This window comes from Citrus clementina, unplaced genomic scaffold (assembly GCF_000493195.1).
Source record: "Citrus clementina cultivar Clemenules unplaced genomic scaffold, Citrus_clementina_v1.0 scaffold_7, whole genome shotgun sequence".
NCBI lineage: Eukaryota > Viridiplantae > Streptophyta > Magnoliopsida > Sapindales > Rutaceae > Citrus > Citrus x clementina.
The window spans coordinates 8,400,058-8,419,190 of NW_006262075.1; the positions used below are offsets into that span (position 1 = coordinate 8,400,058).

The following is a 19,133-nucleotide window of genomic DNA, read 5'->3' on the forward strand; positions in this document are numbered from 1 at the left end:
AAATAATAAATATGTTAGAAGCATTTCATGAAATTAAATCATCTTAATTTTGAAATTATGGAAGTGGCAAACACTTTTATATAATAATTTTAAAATAATTTTTCATAGAATCAAATCATCTTTAACTTTCAAGTATGGTAACTAAGTGTCAAACACTTTCATATCGACTCCATCGTAATGTAATTCTACATCTTTTAGTGTTAAGGTAAATCTTAATTACACATGATCGTCATCCTCGGTCTTTCAAGATTTGCCTAAATGCGATGCAAGTTGCTGTCTGTTAGATGTTAGAATATAGATCCACAATGTTGTAAAAGGTGCAGAACCATTGAAACGAACTAAATTAAATATAAAGGTTTACCCAAAAATAAAAAAATAGAAAATGTTGATCAAAAGACAACTGAAAGACTATATATGTGTATGTATTAATAACTGAACAATCTGATTGTTTCAAAGACAACATTACAACTGCATGTTGAAGGGATGCCTACTATATCCAACATTTTTACAGTTTCTAATGTCATTTTCCGCCTCTCATGCTATCAAAGTAAAAACCTAAAACCAACTCATTTTATCTCTATCCAATGGATCACGGCAATCAATCATACATGTCATCTTCTGCTCCACTTGATTGATAGGGGTCTTGTTGCCGTGAACCATTATGTGATCTTTCAAGATCCTCTTGGGAATCTACCCTTCCCATCTTTGAACTCGAACTGTTACCCTTTGAATTTGAATAAGCCTGAAGGTATCAGCACATAAAAGATGCATGCAAACAAACAAATAAATATATGAATGCTCTGATTATTCGAACTTCAGATAAAAAAAACACTATAAAATACTTGTATAAAATAGTTCTTAACATACCCCTTGCTCCTTCAATTCTATTGCAGTTACATTCGCTCTTCGCCTTACAGCAATACTTGAAGGAATGGGAAAATGTTCGACTTCGTCATTAGATCTTCCCTCTATTGCCCTCTTCTTCCTCAAATTAAGCTTTGTGGGCAGAGGCTGCATCATGATGAGAACGTGTGAGTAACAGAGAAATCAATAGAAAACATGTACATTGAAAATAGAAATCCAATTTAAGTGCATACCACGTAGCGAGCTTCATCATCATCAAACGAAACAAGGTATGTGGTTGGGTCATCTGCATCATCACCCCGCACCTGTTGAATTGACAAAAGGCTTGTGTTAACTAAAGAATCAAAACAATAGTTTGCAAAATAATGTTTAAACAGTAATTGTACATACATCCCAGTGGTACTCGCGAACCCAAGAAAATGAGACGTCTTCATTCTCATCATACATATCCTTTGATAGCTGCCACCATATACAAGAACCATTAATAAACCATCGATTGGCATAGATAGACATCATAAATAAATTTAAACCACAATAACAGTTCAAAGATACAATATGGGAAATCGAAGAGTGTCTACCTCATTTACAGAAGGGACCATATACGCCAAGAATTTCTCTGGGTTAGCAGAATCTGAGCCTGTTGCCACATAACTTTTCATAATAGCCTGTGATATAAGAGATGAGAACATCAATATATGCTTCATCGGCCACTATAGGAAACAGAAGTAAAAGGCAAATATTCATATGTTTTCCCCAACTTCAACAAATCAATAACATATTTAGCTGTTAAACATCCAATTAATGGTTGCGGCATGCATTCTTTTCAATTGTATGTGTGTTGCACAGGGGTGAGCAATTAAAATTTCCCATTAAATTGCATTCCACGCAGTAAAGTATATCCAGCCATTGAGTAGTGTTAACTGACCTTACATTATATAAAACAACAAGGTGAGATAACAACGTAGTTTCAGCAACATTCCAGAATGTCTCATTCATTTTCTCAATGCGCTAAAACTTCTTATGAGTAAACATCCACGCTTTAAGCTTTTCTAATGATTGATTTGATTTTTTTACCAACACTTATTCCTTTCATTACATCTATGCAACAAAACTTATTTATAAATAACTGACCCGTGATTCGTGGGCATCTCGAACAGATTTGTCCATCTTGCTGTAGATTTCAGAATCCGCTGTGGGAGCACCATCAAATGTCGCTGCAACAAATTGATCATCATATCTGGCAAAAACAAAGCTCAAGATGATCATGAACACGAAGGGATGCACACTATCATCGGAGACTAAATTGTCAAGGTCATGTCCAATCAGTCATCAACCAACTCCTCCATTACAAATAGTTTGTCAGTCCATAAACAATATTTAAAGTAGAGGATTTCTTCACTTTATTAGAACAGCTAATTCATTCATATTTCCAGAGCTAGGCAAGCTACAAAAAAATTCACAACAGACTCAACTTCTTGTTTTATTTACTTGCTACTTGAAATGCGGTGCTTCAGTATCAATGATATGAGGTGCAAACAAGGATGAGGTTCTCATCAATTCAGCAATAAAAGGTTCTATTTCTGGTTTTAAATTTTAATATGGCTAAAATATATCTTCTTTCCCATACAGAAGAGACACTCTCACATGAGGCAAACCCAAGCTGCATCAAGATTAGACCAAAATATATTGCTCCACAGTAAAACAGTAAAAGACAAAAGGAGTCATACCGCTCAAAATCAGGTAACAGAGGCAAAATCTCAACAGGCTGTAAATTTTTATTGGTTGCGTGAATAGGACGCAACTTGCATGCCTCAAAGGAAGCCTCAATTTCCTTAATTTGTCTCTCCCTGAAAAGATCATTGATGATTTCAATAAAAAGAAATGGAAAATGATGTCACAAGTGTTTTCTGGTCTGCTTCTGCATTCAAAAGGACAGGTTCACTATAACAAACCTATCATTAAGGTTTTCCAATATGCTACGGCCCCCCTTCATTTCTCGCAGTTCTTTTGCTTGTTTTTCAGTCAAAGACTGCAAAAACGAATGCACATTGTCATGACATAGCCATCAGCAATGTTTGCAATACAATATCACAAGCAATATTGGACTTATCTAATACCTGTCTTGCTGATTCCATGCTAAGAGGAGATATATACTGCGTTTTGACTAGCCAAGAAACACCTTTATCCGTAGGTCGTTCTTTTCTTTTTATACCATCTTTTTTCACTGGGGTAACTACTTCATCATCTCGCAACAATTCCTCATCCTCTGGATCAAGAGGTGGTCTAACACTGGGAGGGCTAATTATGCAAGTAGACAAAAGAAAATCAGCAAAGCCATGAAAAAGAGTTGCTAAAATTCTTTAAAATAGGTAAAACAGTTCAGAGGTGATACTTGTATACACTAAGGTCAAGTAGGTCAAGTGGTATCCCGAGATCTGGCTCAACATGTAGTTGGGGCTTGTAATTTTTCTCCAACGATGAGAATGTGTATCTTGTAAAACTGCAATAAAGCATTGAAAGATTACCATGGTAAATTTTAACCAAAATAGGTCAAATCATAAGATCTGGATGCGTGAAGGAAACAAACTAAAACTTCTTCCTTTTCTCTTTGCTACCTCAAGCAGACCAAAGCTAGTTTCTACACTTCCATGCACCTTATAAGATCTATGCATTTGCCTTCAAATTAATGAGCATATTTCTTGTCTTCCACATAATCTATTTAGGGTATGACCTGCATTATCAATTTATATGTCTTTTCTTTTGCTTTATTATACATCATCTCATCTTGCTCCATGAGCTTTATTGTTGTCCTAATTAAGTCCACCAAGACCGCACCACAGTAGCCTCGTCAACCAGAATACAAGGGAATTGCAGCAATATACCTCTGGCTGGATCTTTTCTTATCCTCAAAATGTTATACATAAATACACACACACGAAATGCATCAACATAATAAGCTAATTAACAAAAGAAAAATAAGTAACATCTCATACCGATCTTTATCTTTCTTCAGCGCCATAAGCTTTGGCTGTGCACTTGGCTCAGGAAGTTCATTTCGAAATCTACAAAGAGATCAAAGGTTAAGATAGCATCTCACCATTAGAAATTAATAGTGTAACCACCTGACAGAGAAAATATTGCAAGAACAACATAGCAGACCCAAAAATCATCTTTTTTCCAATGTTTCACATCGCTGAAATCAGAGCATTGACAAGTCATATTAAAATGCCTTTATGAAACAAAATATAAGCACAATATTCCACAGGAAAGCAAACATCACACCAATGTCAAGGCTAGGCATAATTCATAGAGATGATTCTCTTTTAAGTATGTATTTCACATATCCTTTCCGCTACACTACGGTTCTGAATGATTTAATATCTTTGATCTTTTCACTTCAGAAACCATACTCACTTCAACTTGCACAAGAACGTGGTTGGCTTCTTCAACCTATTCTCAGTCCTCTCACCACTCAAAAGCGGTGCAGCTCTTCTATCCCCCATCCTTGACCCTACCATTGACCCATGCCCTCCTTTCCCAGAAGCCACCATCTGACTCTTCTGCATAACCACATTCTGAGACTCCTTCATTTGTAGCCTATGCTTTTCCTCCTGCCTATGCTTCTCATACTCCCTCTTCTTCCTTATCCGCCTCTCCTCCTCTGTCTCCACCCTCCCTGAACCCCCATTCACCTTCTTCACCCCAGGTGGTGGAACTGGTGGCCTGTGTTGCTTCGAATGACCAGGATCATGCCTAGAAACCTCCTTAGATGCCCTCTTATCGCGATCACTCGTTCCAGTATCTCTCCCCTCAACGTCCTTCGGCGGAGGAGGCGGGGGAGAACCAGGAGGTGGCGGGGGTGGGATTGACGAGCTGGGTGGCGGAGACGAAGGTGGTGGAGGTGGAAGTGGTGGCTGCATTGGTGGATACATTGAATTTTGATTATACTGATTACTTGAATAATACATTGAAGGTTGTGTCTGTTGTTGGGTTGGTGGTGGTGGAGGGGGAGGGGGAGGCGGAGGTGGGTATGAAGATTCCGGTGGCGGGGGTGGTGGCGGTTGTGCATATGAGTATGGTTGGTGATAATGTTGCTGAGCACCACCACCAGTATTACTATAACCACCCCAGTTTTGAGAGTAAGGGTTTGGCCTTTGTTGTTGTTGTTGCTGTTGAGGTGGCGGCGGTGGCTGTGAAGGGTTTTGGTTTGGAGGAGGTGGTGGCGGGAATGACGATTGCGGTGGTTGTGGGAATGGCCTGTAAGAGGCCATATTGATCAAAATTGAATCTTTGATTCAGAAAGAAGCAAAAAATCTAGCCTTGATTCAAAAGGAATCAAGAGTTTTTAAACAAAGCGCTACGCTGCAAGCGGAAGAGAATTCAGAAGCTAGATTCTAAATTATGATTCTCGGATTACAGTACCGAAACAAAACCCTAGAAAAAGAGAATGGGAATGAAAATCCCTCCGAGGTTTGAAAATTCCACTGGCCTAAGCTAGAGGCAAAATCAGATTTTGAATTCTGGGATGAATTCTTGAGTGAAATTCATCGAAACCCCACTTCTCGAAATGAATCTAGCATTCAAATTACAATTCTACTTCTAATTCTAGTTCTAAATCCTTGAAAATCAAACCAGACCCAAAATAAGAACAAACCAGAGAAAAAAATGAAATTTGATCAGTCAAAAACGTTGGATTCTCTAAAGCTTGATAAAGATTTTATAATGAAAAAAGAACAGATAGAGACAAATAATTTGCACAAATTGAGAGAGTTTCAGTTACTTAAAGAGTAGGAACAGACAACTTTGAATGTGGTGTGTTCAATTTTGGATTTGTTTTACAGGTCACTGGATTTTTCTCTTTTTTGAACATAACAGTGGTTTTTCGGGAAATTTCGGCCGAAACATATTTTTTAGGGCCGAAATTAGGCGGTTATTCGGGTTTCAGAGGGGGCTAATTGGGAAATGTATTTTGACATTTATTATCTGGGTTGTTTTATATATATTTTGTCGCCAATTATGGAAAAATACGAGAGTCGGATTTTGTTACTAATTTTTGAGGTGGGTTTTTAATGACAAGAATTATTAGGATTCCATAATTTGCATTAAATAAATGGGAGAAACTTATTAAGAATTTAGGTCCAATTTTGATTCAAATGTCATAAAAAAATTGAACATAAGGATTAATAGAAGAGCAATGTTAGTTATCACAATATTTAAATTTTAATTTAAATATTAATTTATTTAACATTTATTTATTGAATGATAATTAAATAATTAAGTAATTTTATAAGTTATTAAATTTACCATTTAATAGATGGGTGATAGATGACATTGAATTTAAATTAGAACTCAAATGCAAGGATTCTTAATATATTGTTGATAGATTGTAATTTTTTGACACAACATCCCTACAAATTTATATATTTTTTAATTTTCACAAAATATATCAAGAATAAAACTATGGTGCAACTGTAGTACCATATCACAGTTGCACCATAATTGGATCCATATATCAGCCTACTTTTTGTCACATATTAAATTACTTAAAGACTTTATAATACTTAAAAAAATTATAACAATTTTAACAGAAAAATAGTCAACACAAAAATAAATAAATAAATAAAAGGTCATATTCTCGATCCATTTAATAAAGCCCAATCCAATATCCATACACACAAACCATAACAATTTTTGTTTTACCATTATTTCTGTTGATAAATCAAAAAATGTTATATGGGGCTGAAGATCAATGAAAAAAAAAGATATTATTATTATCTCTACTTTATATTATTTATTTATTTATTTAAGAAAGATCTAAATTTAAAATTATCTAAAATATTTCTATAATATTACATCACAACAAATTTTTTTAATCAGTTAAAATAATACAACACGATCTATAAATAGATTGACACGATAGGACATAATTATTAATCATGTCAATTCATGTTAGTTTGAATACGAAAAAATCATGTCATATATGTGTAATGACCCATATTACCACCCTTATATTTAACATACATGTAGAATGATTTATATAAACATTAATAAGAAGAGAAATAATAATTATCTTACTCAGTATGAAAATACTTGAACTGAAAAAAAAAAAAAATAGTGTCAATACATCGTATTTTTTCTTAAGGAAGAAAATAGACTTACACAGATCGGTGATTTTTCATATTGTTGTCGATAAACACACCGAAATGAAGGGAAAGTTGAGAGAAATTATTCTACTGTTGTAACTCTCGCCGCCCCTAATATATTAAGAACTGAAATGATTTAGGGTTAGCTTCCTTGATCTTAGCGTATAAATATTACGATCTAACGGCCATTGTGACTCGATAAAATCATCTGAGCCGTTGATTGAGATATAAATTTGCTTCTTTAAAAAGTTCAAAATAGATAGAAGGTAAACATTATACGTGATATCTATCAGTCATTAATTTGTAAATATTTAACAGTTCACACTATCTCTTTTTAGACTCCTAAATATTCATTAAACCTATTAATTACATAATAAAATAATACATACATACATACATTAGTTCACAAATATACTTAGATAAAAATCCAACTATTACCACTATTCTTAAAATAATAATAATAATAATAATAGTGTAATTAGAGTACAACTGTCTAAGCTTGGAGAAAGTATATACATCCTAAATGACTTGAATTCATGTCTAAAGATCCGACAAATTGACCCTCTATTTGAGGCCCAATAATGAAAATTTAGCCCACCAAATGGACTGTTTCTCTTATTTAATTTTGGATTTGATTCCCCTTCTACGTTGGAACATAATTTTGATTTATCGTATTTTATCTTAGTGCCAAAATTAGAAGGCTGGAATAGGAGTAAGTGGGAAAGGTTATTGTGTATCTTGGTTGTTTATATTGAATTTTTTGCTAATTGTGGATAAAATGAAAGGGGGATTGTGTTTGTCATACAAAACTTGGGTTTTAATACTAAACTTAGAGGTGAAATTTTAATGATCTAATAAGTATTAAAATTAAGGGCTAGTTTAATAATGTTGTAAGTTTTAAAATAATTGTTATTGGTTGTGCTGTATAAATATTCAGCTGTAAAGAGAATCAATTAAATATTTGATAAAATTTATTTTTAAAAATATTATGAGTTTTAAAAACAGTCATATGTTTTTTGTAAATCTTTAGATCATTGTGAGAATCAATTAAATGTTTCTCTTATTTAATTTTGGATTTGATTCCCCTCTTATATTGGAACATAATTATGAATTATCAAGCAAATTTCAACTAAAACATATTTAATTTCGGTGCCAAAATTAGAAGGCTTTTTTGGGATAGGGCTAAGTGGGAAAGGTTATTGTGTACCTTAGTTGTTATATTGAATTTATTGCTAATTGTGGATAAAATGAAAGATGGATTGTGTTTGTCATTCAAAATTTGGATTTTAATACTAAACTTAGAGGTGAATTTTTAATGATCTAATAAGTATTAAATTTAAGGGCTAGTTTGATAATGTTGTAACTCTTAAGATAATTATTGTTAGTTGTACTGTAAAAATAATTAGTTGTGAAAAGAATCAGTTAAACGTTTGGTAAAATTTCTTTTTAAAAATGTTGTGAGTTTTAAAATCAATCATATATATTTAGTAAATCTTACTGTTAAATTACTATAAGAGTACAAATATTGAAATGAACATATGTTGACTAAAATATTAAATTTATTTTGCATATTTATAAATGCATATATATAATCCTTTTTTACTGATTGTTAACTAAAAAAAACTTTTTTATTTTGTTAATTTTATTTTTTTTATTTTTTTACCTTAATATAACTGTAATAATAATAATCTCTCTAAATTTAATAATTCTATTTCATAATTAAATAATGATATTTTAGATTTTTATAATATATGTGAGGATATATGTAATATTCCACAATGCTAGTGAGTGAGTTCTTAGATTAGTTTATTAGTGAAGTAGACGCATTTTAGATTACAAAGATCAATAACAAAAATTATGATGGGTTATGTCCCCAAAACTAATAATATCTACTTGATTGTTGGGTCTAGACTATTACAATTAATATTAGAGATGACTCCGACCCGATGTGTGGATGGATATGTTATGATGTGATTTTGTTCCATTATGTTTCTAATGAATCTCACAGGGATGCAAGGTCCTCAAAGAGAGGAATATGAAATATTCTACATCGTTAACGAGTGATTTCCTGAGTTAATTTATAATTTATGGGCTCTACTAACTAAGTAGATGCACAGTGGCTTGCAAAATCGGGACGGACTATGTGCCTAAAGCAGATAATATCTATTTGGTTGTTGAGTCCAGACTATTACAATTAGTAATAAAGACAACCGGTAACCCAATGTGTGAATGGACATATTATGACGTGATTTCGTTTCGTTCTCTTTCCAATGACCCTCAGAGGACACGAGATCCTCACGGGGTAAATATATAATATCTCACATTACTAGCTAGTGAATTTCTAAACTAGTTTATAAATCATAGACTCTCCTAACTAAATAGACATGTTTTGGGTTGCAAAATCCAATAACAAAAACTGTGACGGGCCGTATGTCTAAAGTGAAAAATATCTACTTGATTGTTAGGTCTGGACTATCAATAATTTGTATGGAATTGTATTAAATATAAAACTGATTCTCAAAATTAGATTTTTGAAAGCTATTATTTCTTTTTCTTTTTTCAGAATTTACTATAGGATAGGGTGATTTTTTAAAAACTTTTGCTAAACACTAAAATTAGTTTTTAACTTTCCAAAATCACTTATGAACTTCTAAAAAACAATCCCAAATAGGCCCCAAGTGCTTTGTTTTTATTAAATAGAGGAAATTATCAAGAATTTACATCAAATTTTTGAGTAAAAATATGATAATAAAAAAATAAAGATCAATAAAACAATAATACCAGAATTCCCAAGTATTATTCCATATGCAATGTGGCACTCATTTAATAGAAGATAAATTTCATAATTCATAAAATTACTTATTACTTTATTCTACCATTCAATAAGCATGCCATAATAACACTTGGAATTAATTGAGAAGTGTAGCATTACACTACAATACTAGAGGCAACACTCAATAAATTTGTATAGTACTTTCTATATTTCACTACACATAAGGCTTTTTTTTTCCCTAACAATTAGGTGTTTATAGGTTTATACAGTTATACTAGTGTAAAAAGAGTAAATATAAAAGGTAAATAAATAAGGATTAAACCCCCTTTTCTTCACAATTTAGCCCTAACTAAATAAGGTTCAAATAGTATATATTGAATAATTGTTATAAAGATTATTATGTCTCACCTCCCTCAGTCTTAAAAAAATTGAAATGAGTTAGGGTTTTAAGCTTCCTTAATCTTAGTGTTTATATATCATATCTTTTTCTCAAATAAGAAAATATACTTATACAAATCAAAGATTTCTCATACCATTGTCGGTAAACACATTGAAAAAATAAAAAGATAAAGTCGAGAGAAATTATTTTACTCTTATAACTCTAGCCATCCCTAATCATAAGAACTGAAATGAGTCAATGTTAACTTCATTGATCTTCGCATTTAAAATTAAGATCCGACACCACTGTTACTCAAGAAAATTACTTAAGCCATTGATTAATATATAAATTTAATATTTAAAAAGTTCAAACTATATAAAAGGTAAACATTACACGTGATATCTATCTGTCAGTAATTTTTGAGTATTTGAGAGTTCATAATATCTCTTTTCAAACTATTGAAAATTCATTGAACCTCTTAACAGCATACTCAAAAGAAAGTATACATTTACACGAAAAAACATATATACATCGGTTCACAAATATAATTATATAAAATTCACCTATTACCACAATTCTTAAAATAATAATTAGGGTACAATTGTTACCAGTTTGGAGATATAGCTTACTCCTGAAAAATGGGATTTCCTGGATGTCAACAGATGTATGGCCCTAAACTAAAGGATCCATAACTTAAAAGAAAGCCCAAGGTCCAAGCCATTCAAGTGACCAGACCAAATGGCTCTTTATTGGAGGTCCAATAACAAAAGCTCAGTCCGTCATTAAATTTAATTTAATTTTGGATTTGTTTCATAAGTGACTGGTTTTTTTCCTCCTCTTTTTAGAACAAAATTATGGTTTTTTCGACTGAAACATATTTACTTTAGTACCAAAATTAGCTCCTTTTTTTGGGGGATAGGCTAAGTAGCTAGGAAAGGTTATTATCTTGGTTGTTTATTTTGAATTTATTGTTAATTGTGGATAAATTGAAAGGTGGATTGTCTTTGTCATACAAAACTTGGATATTGTTACTGAACATAACCTAAGATACATATTTATAATATACATACATACGTATGTATGTATGTATGTATGTACATATGTATGTATATAGAAATGTTCTAATACGGAATTTTAAAATACGAGAACGTCCTGAAAAATGCATAAACCGTGCAGTTTAAGCATTTTAAGTTGCGAGTCTTTGAAATCCCGCGGTTTAAATCTTTTCCGGACTTTTCCCGCACTTTAAGATCATGGATCAGAAAACTACTATGTATGTATATATGTTATAAGTATGTATGTATATATATATATATACACCAGTTATCTCAAAAGGGTTTTTCCTTTAATTTCGTAACCTTACAATGCCTATATTTTTGTGTAAATCCAATAATTTGTTTGCAGAATAAGGGACATGACATTTACAAATAAAGAGGGCTAATCAAGCCCCTGGCATCGCTTGTTGGATAAAATCATTTACGTAAATATTTGTAATTAATTATATATATATAAATAACAAATCAACCCATGCACAGCAAAACCTGCGAAACATTCTCATTAAGAAATGAAAGGGAATCGCTAATACATCAGTAACAAACAAAAGAGGAGAAAGATAAAATCACACACACACAAACACAGTACAAGGATTCATCGATCACAATGGATCACATTGCAGCGCCCATCACTGTCCTCTGCCAATACCATATATATGTATATTGATTTCTTATTGATTGATTACTTGGGGCGACAAGCAATCTCATTGGGTCCAGCTTGCCTTGCCAGCTGATGCAGTTGATATTAACGAAAGAAAGCACAACGTCAATAAACCGTTTCTGGTTTATATATATATATATTTGTATAGCGTAATATATAAATTAATATTAATTTGAAATGAGAAAGCAATAGAGAGATCCTGCCCACCTGAAAATAAGCTTCAAGCTTCCTTCTCAGTGTTGCATAATCTCTCTTCAGTAGCTGGAAAGTTTTCATGCATCTGCTTGGGTTCATGCAAATTAAATTGTTATTGTTTTTACTAAGAGTCTTGACTTGAAATGAGTGCATTAATTCCAACAAATGAAGTTGAGCCTTCTCCATTTCCTGCCTCGCAATATTCTCTAACTGTGTGCTCTCAGCTTTCACTTTTTGGGCTCCAATGCTGCAACCAATATGAAATAATTAGATTTAAAAAAGTTTTAAAAAAAAGAAAAAAAAGATACTTGTGTTGAAAGCCAACATAGAATATACATGATAACAACTTTAAATTTAAGTACTTTTGTAGGTAAAAATGAAAAATAAAAAGATGTCGCACGTGATCATTAATATCATCATTACCTTGTGCTGCTTCCTTTGAATTGATGCATATAGCCATCCAACTTATTGAAATCCAGAGGGCTCTTCTCCCTGCAAGAGCCATGCATGCACGTGATAATAAGAAGATTAATGTTCCTTAGAATTAATAAGCATTTTAATCATTATGACAATCGAGATTACCTCAATTATTATGATTACAAAAAAAATGAATATATATATATAGCAATTTATAAAATTTTCTTTAAAAATGGAAAAAAAAAGAAGCAACTCACAGTGCACGCTCTATAGTAGTGATTAGTCTAGCTGAGTCGCGGTAGTGTAATGTGACAACTTCTTCAACAAAATTAGGGTTAGCATCATCTTGGAGCTCCTCCAACAGGATGAATTGTTCATCAAGATGTCCCTGAAATGTCCCACCAATTTAACCAATTTATTTTCCATCTCAAATCTTCTACACACACACACACACACACACACACACACATGCACAAAATGAAGTAAAAGTATAAAAATAAAAAATTTTAAAGTGACCAATTACTTGTATTAATGTCTTGACGACATGTGCATACACATGTCGATATATTTATCCATTCCATGTTTATCTTCAGTATGTTAATAAGTTTAAGTTGTACGAACACATTAATTTATTCAAAAAATGCAACTCCATGGAGGGAGAAAATTAAAAATTGAGTTTTTTTTGGAGTTGAATGTGTGATGATTGATGAAAGTTTTACAAAAGATGTTAAGAAGAAAAAATAAAAACAAAACCTGATCAAAGAGGGACTGCCTCATGGATGCAAGTTGTCTACGAAGCTGCTGATTTCTCTCCATTTTAAAGAAAATTAAAATGTTGCAGAGAGCAAGCAATAAGGAATTGCAAATTGCAAGAGGAAAATGTATTTAATGTGATGAGTGAAATTATGCAGCAGCAATTAGGGATTTATAAAGCCGAAACTGAAGTGAAAGAACATATAAATAATATTATTAATGAAGAAGTATCTAAATATATATATTTATTGACAAAAGGTAGATGAAAGATTAAAATGCAAATACATGAGGACAACTTTGTGGAGGATAGAAGGGAGATTTCAATATCTTATTATAAAGCTGCTTTTTTTTTTTCGTTTTTTTTCTTTTTTTTTTTCCATTTTGAGTAGCTTCTTAGGTTGGCATTCTGATTCTAATTCGGTATTTGGGTTAGAAAGAAAAGCAGATTTGTTTCTGAATTTATATCATGTCTTCAACTAAAATGATGAAAAATGCAGATTCCTAGTAAGCGTTTTATGTACTCAATCACCTGATAGGTTAATTAATTAGTAATTAATAAGTATTTAAAATTATCAAAAGGTTCATTAGCATATATGTGAATCTTACTATGATTTTTTCCCCAAAATTTCGTCATTTTTTTCTCCCCCATTGGGAATTGTTTCTAGTTATCTCCTCACTGGAAATGACACTTTAATCAGATTATAAACTATTACTGATATTAATTAGATGTGATCATTTTGCACCGTTAACAACTCGTTTAAGATAAAAACCATAGAAACAACAAACGTTCATTATAGAGGATATTTAGTATTCAGTAATATAGCTAAAAGATCAAAAGGTTGGGGATAAAATTTATAACTGGCATAAAGTATAAATAGGGAAGAAAATATATAAAGTAATAAAATTTTAGAAACTATTATTTGGCAATTGATAATGTAACTTACAGTTATCTTAAAAGTAGTCTTTTATGATCCCTTAATTGTTCGACAGGTAATAATTAAGTCATACAAAAAAATTGATTTTGAATTGATACAAGCTATGAATAATGTGACTTGGCAAAACTCATACTATGTATCTGTGAGTATGTGTGTGTCATTGTGTACATATTTGTGTGATTTTCAAAATTAAAATTATTGAGCATAAATTTTTTTAAACATATTTTGAATCTAAACTTCATATATTTAATTAATTTAAGAGAGACAAATTTATAATTTAAGTTAGCTAAAAAGAAAGTGTCTTGTGTAATTTATGAATTGAGCGCAGACAGCTGGCATGACATGACAATTCCTTGAGATACTGATTCGGAGTACTAATAATTTTTTACAAGTAAAGTTCCATTAAAATAGCATAAGCCATGACAAACACGTATTGTTTAATGGGCATCGGTGAGACAAAGGAATTGATTAACCCAAAAGATCATGGAAAATGCTATATTCCCCGGGTCAAACCCCGGGTCAAACCCCGAATTAGTAAAACGGCGTCGTTTTGGTCAAATTTTTTTTTCTTTTTGGTTGCATGAAGCGTCGTCGTTTTGGCTTGTAAAAACAAAACAAACTAAACGAAGAGGAGGGCAGAGGAAGTGAGGAACGAACAGATCAAAGTTTCAACAACGAAATCAAAGTTTCAGCAACGAACGAACAGATCAAAGTTGCAGCAACAAACGAACAGATCAAAGTTTCATCAACGAAAACAGGTCTTCATATTCGATTTTTCAGTCACCATTGTTAAGTGAGGAACGAACAGCAACGAAGACGAACAGCAAGTTTCGGCATTTGCACAAGCTAAGGTACAGATTTTTCAGCACCTGTTGAAGCTCTCATTTTTGTTGTCAAGTTTGTATTAAATTTTCTTTTCGATTTTCTGTAACATTTTCGATTACGAAGATATTTGAATATAATAATTTCAGTTTCGATTACGAATACAAAATTTCTATTCGAATTTCTTTTATGGTAAGTCATGAAATTTTGCTCAAAAGAACAGTCGATAACATGCCCTCTAGTCAATGAATTTTGCTCAAAAGAACCGTGTATGTGTAACCAAAAGGGATGCCTACGGACTTGTATTAGCTAGTTCGCGGCTTGCCGTTATTTGACAATTTCAATTTCCAATTGCATGCTTTTACAACAGGCTTGAATTGTTTAAATTTGAATCATGACTACGGACTTCTATTAGCTAATGTTTGCGGCTTGCCGTTATTTGATAATTTCAGTTTCCAATTGCGATGCTTTTACAACAATCTTGAATTGTTTAATGAATTTGCAATAAATAAATAATAATATACTGCATTGTTTAAATTTGCAGCAGTTAATGGATAATTTGGAGCAAGTGGAGGAGGTTGATGAAGTTGAAGAATTGGAGGATTTACAGGGGGTTGATTTGGAAGGAAATAATGAGGAATTGGTGCCGGAAATAATTGTTGAGCCAACAGTTGGGATGTTTTTTGATAGTCCTGATGAAATGTTTGAATATTATAAGGGTTATGGCCTACAAGAGGGGTTTCCAGTTATGCGGAGATCTTGTAGAAAAGGGGATGATGGGAGTTTGAGATATGTGACATTTACTTGTGGGCGAAACGGCAAGTCAAAAGCCAAAGACACTAATGTTTTGCGGCTTCAACCAAACCAAAAAATTGGATGCAATGCTAAACTTGGAGGACGTTTGGATTTGGTTACCGGAAAATGGGTAATTGGAAATATGATTCTTGAACATAACCATGCCGTGAGTCCGAGCAAGAGTAGGTATTATCGATGCAACCGTACCATTAGTCCATTTGTTAAAAAGCAACTTGAGATAAACGACGAAGCTGGAATTAGAATGGCTCAAAGTTTTAAGTCCGTTGTTGTCGAGGCTGGTGGTTTTGAAAAAGTCTCATTCTTAGAAAAAGATGCTAGAAATCATATTGACAAGGTGCGGCGATTAAGGCTCGGAGAAGGGGATGCTGTTGCAATTCAGAGATATTTTAAAAAAATGCAAACAGAAAATGATGGGTTTTTTTTCAGTCTTGACCTAGATGAGGAGGGCCGGTTGAAAAATGTATTTTGGGCAGATCCAAGGAGTAGGGCAGCCTATAAAGACTTTGGAGATGTGGTCACATTTGATACCACATACCTTACAAACAAATATGACATGCCATTTGCTCCTTTTGTAGGAGTTAATCATCATGGTCAATCAATTTTGTTAGGATGTGGGTTGATTTCGCATGAGGACACGGAGACATTTACGTGGTTATTTGACACATGGCTATCATGCATGTCTGGCTCTCCTCCCCTTGGAATCATTACAGATCAAGACAAAGCGATGAAAAATGCGATTGAGATTGTTTTTCCAAACACTAGGCACCGATGGTGTTTATGGCATATACTGAAAAAAGTGCCTGAGAAGTTGGGAAGGTACGTTGAATATCATGCCATTAGAGTTTCATTACATTCCGTTGTTTATGATTCATATACTCCTGTCCAATTCGAGGAAGCTTGGCATGGTATGGTAGACAAATATGATCTTATTAATAATCAGTGGTTAAATGGATTATATGAGGAAAGAAATCGTTGGGTTCCATGTTTCGTGAAAAATTCTTTTTGGGCTGGAATGTCAACCACTCAGCGTAGTGAAAGTATGAATGCTTTCTTTGATGGGTATGTTAACTCGAAAACAACTTTGAAACAATTTGTGGAGAAATATGAAAAAGCAATGGAAAGTAAAATTGAGAAAGAATGGCAAGCGGATGCTAGGTGTTTTGGCCAACGGATGCCATGTCGTACCAGTTTTGCAATGGAGAAGCAAGTTGAAGCAGTGTACACTATTTCCAAGTTTCAAGAATTTCAGCAAGAGTTGGCGAATAAGATATATTGTGAGGTTTTCAGTTGTGGGGGATCAGAATATGAAGTTATTGAAAACGATGAACAAAGTAGAGAAAAAACTTTGAAAGTCTTTTTTGCCAAAAATGAGGGTGAAATTCATTGTGTGTGTAAAATGTTTGAATATAAGGGCATTCTTTGTAGACACGCCATCGCAGTGTTGTCACGTAACCGTATACAATTACTGCCTGAAAAGTATATCCTACGAAGATGGAGGAAAGATGTGCGGAGATTCTACAGTAAAGTCAAAGTCAGTTATGATGCACGAAATTCAAGCATTGAACATCAACGGTATAGAGAGGAGTGCACTGCTTTTTATGATGTTGCTGAGGTAGCTTCAAAAAATGAAGAAAGCCATAAAAATATTATGGGTTGGATCGAGAAAGCAATGAAGGATGTATCTCTGAATGTTCGCAGTGATGGTGACGATACATGCAGCTATGGTGGATCAGGAAGTTATACCGAAAACATACAAGATCCAATAGTAACTCGGCGTAAAGGTCGTCCACCTACTCAAAGAAAGCAAAAGCAATTTAAGAGGCCAAAACAGAAATCGAATAATGCTTCGACTAGCACAATTGTGGAGGTAATTTCGTTAATACATTCATTTTACATTAATTTAAAATATATATTTTAAATGTGTGTTAACCACATTTCTAGGACTCGGAGATACATGGATTTTCTTCTCAGGTGGCTACTACAGTCCCAACACAAGAGAGCCATATGGCACTGGTAATATTTTTTTTAATTTGTTATTTCCATTCATTGTCATATGTTTGATAATTTGCATTTAATTTTTTTGTTGGTTGTATAACAGCTAACACAACAAGCACCCTATGAACATGCATTTTTCCCCCCTTACTATCAATCCTGGATGAATTATGGCGGAGTCCATCACGGAAACTTCCAATATTTTCCGCAACAAAATTTGGAGGAGACCAATCGAGGGGAGTTTTCAAGCAATGAACCAAGCACATGATCGAGGTTAATTGAAGTTAGCTTATGTTTTATGTATTAACTTGGTGTATGTGTATTTGGACATATTTTTTTTTAGATTTTGTAAGTTAAATTTGGATCTTTGTAAGTTAAATTTGGATCTATTTGGAACATATTGAAATGAGTTGGGCCATATTATAATTTTGAGAAGTTTTATTGGGGCAAATTCTAAATTCATAATACTTTAAATTAATTCAACAATCGGAAATTTATATTTAACATTAAAATGTTATTACATATCGTGCTCAAATTGTACAATACAAGTCTTTTCCAATAACATAGTACAAATAGAAACAACTTAAAAACAATACTTAAATAGAAAACATAATACAACAATTACGATTAATTTAATAAAATCACTTCGTGGTGCCTCTCTCTTTCGAAGTTCGTCGTCCAACAATCGCCTCTGCACTTCACGATCTCGCATGTGCTCAAGTTCTTTATGCAATAATTGAAATTTTACGGACAAACACTCAATCTCCAAGGCCAGCTTCCTAACCTCATCCGCTAACAAGTTTATCTTCCCTTCACTATGTTTACGATCTTCTGCCCACTGAAAGTTGTTACATCCTCTACAAATCCAAAATTTACGATTTGGATTTTTTTTTGTGTGTGACGTTAAGATCTCCATCGGATCACCACATCCATTACACATTTGCAATGAGCTTCGATTCTCGCTTGTGTTGGATGACATTGTTTGTGAAGCCATAGAACTGCCCAAAAAAAGATACAATTACAGTTAATAATGTATGTGTGTGTGTGTTTGTGTCTCTGTGTGTGTGTGTGTTTGTGGCTCCTCTGTGTGTGTGTTTGTGTGTGTGTGTGTGTGTATCTATATGTGTCTGTGTGTGTGTGTGTTTGTGTGTGTGTGTGTGTGTGTGTGTGTGTGTGTGTGTGTGTTTGTGTCTGTGTGTGTGTGTGTTTGTGTGTGTGTGTGTGTGTGTGTGTTTGTGTCTCTGTGTGTGTGTTTGTTTGTGTCTGTGTGTGTGTGTCTGTGTGTGTGTGTTTGTGTGTGTGTGTGTGTGTGTGTTTGTGGCTCTTCCCAG

General features: G+C 33.2%; 3 protein-coding genes across 4 annotated transcripts; 1 reads left to right on the forward strand and 2 right to left on the reverse strand.

Annotated features, from left to right (window-relative positions):
• Positions 1–332: 332 nt before the first annotated feature.
• On the reverse strand, positions 333–5,856 carry LOC18035970 (protein PAF1 homolog). Of its 2 annotated transcripts, none has more exons than XM_006426814.2 (12): positions 4,279–5,855; positions 3,858–3,926; positions 3,257–3,364; positions 2,982–3,162; positions 2,817–2,893; positions 2,592–2,711; positions 1,996–2,101; positions 1,443–1,529; positions 1,255–1,323; positions 1,098–1,169; positions 868–1,011; positions 333–742 (listed from the first exon to the last, which is right to left on the reverse strand). In XM_006426814.2, the coding sequence occupies exons 1-12, from the start codon at positions 5,133–5,135 to the stop codon at positions 599–601; spliced, it is 2,034 nt and encodes a 677-aa protein (XP_006426877.1). In that variant the 5' UTR covers positions 5,136–5,855; the 3' UTR covers positions 333–598. The 2 variants fall into 2 exon arrangements, with proteins under 2 accessions (XP_006426877.1, XP_024036387.1); XM_024180619.1 differs by having other exon boundaries at positions 392–724; positions 4,279–5,856.
• A 6,037-nt stretch (positions 5,857–11,893) lies between these two features.
• LOC18035975 (histidine-containing phosphotransfer protein 4) lies at positions 11,894–13,300 on the reverse strand. The gene is given in 7 exon segments (XM_024179997.1): positions 11,894–11,941; positions 12,080–12,153; positions 12,245–12,280; positions 12,283–12,314; positions 12,491–12,559; positions 12,742–12,872; positions 13,238–13,300. Coding segments are annotated over 7 exon segments (453 nt in total).
• Positions 13,301–15,544: 2,244 nt separating this feature from the next.
• On the forward strand, positions 15,545–18,070 carry LOC112096871 (protein FAR1-RELATED SEQUENCE 5-like). Its single transcript, XM_024181068.1, has 3 exons — positions 15,545–17,677; positions 17,752–17,823; positions 17,909–18,070. Exons 1-3 carry the CDS (start codon positions 15,545–15,547, stop codon positions 18,068–18,070), a joined length of 2,367 nt encoding a protein of 788 aa, XP_024036836.1.
• Positions 18,071–19,133: the final 1,063 nt, after the last annotated feature.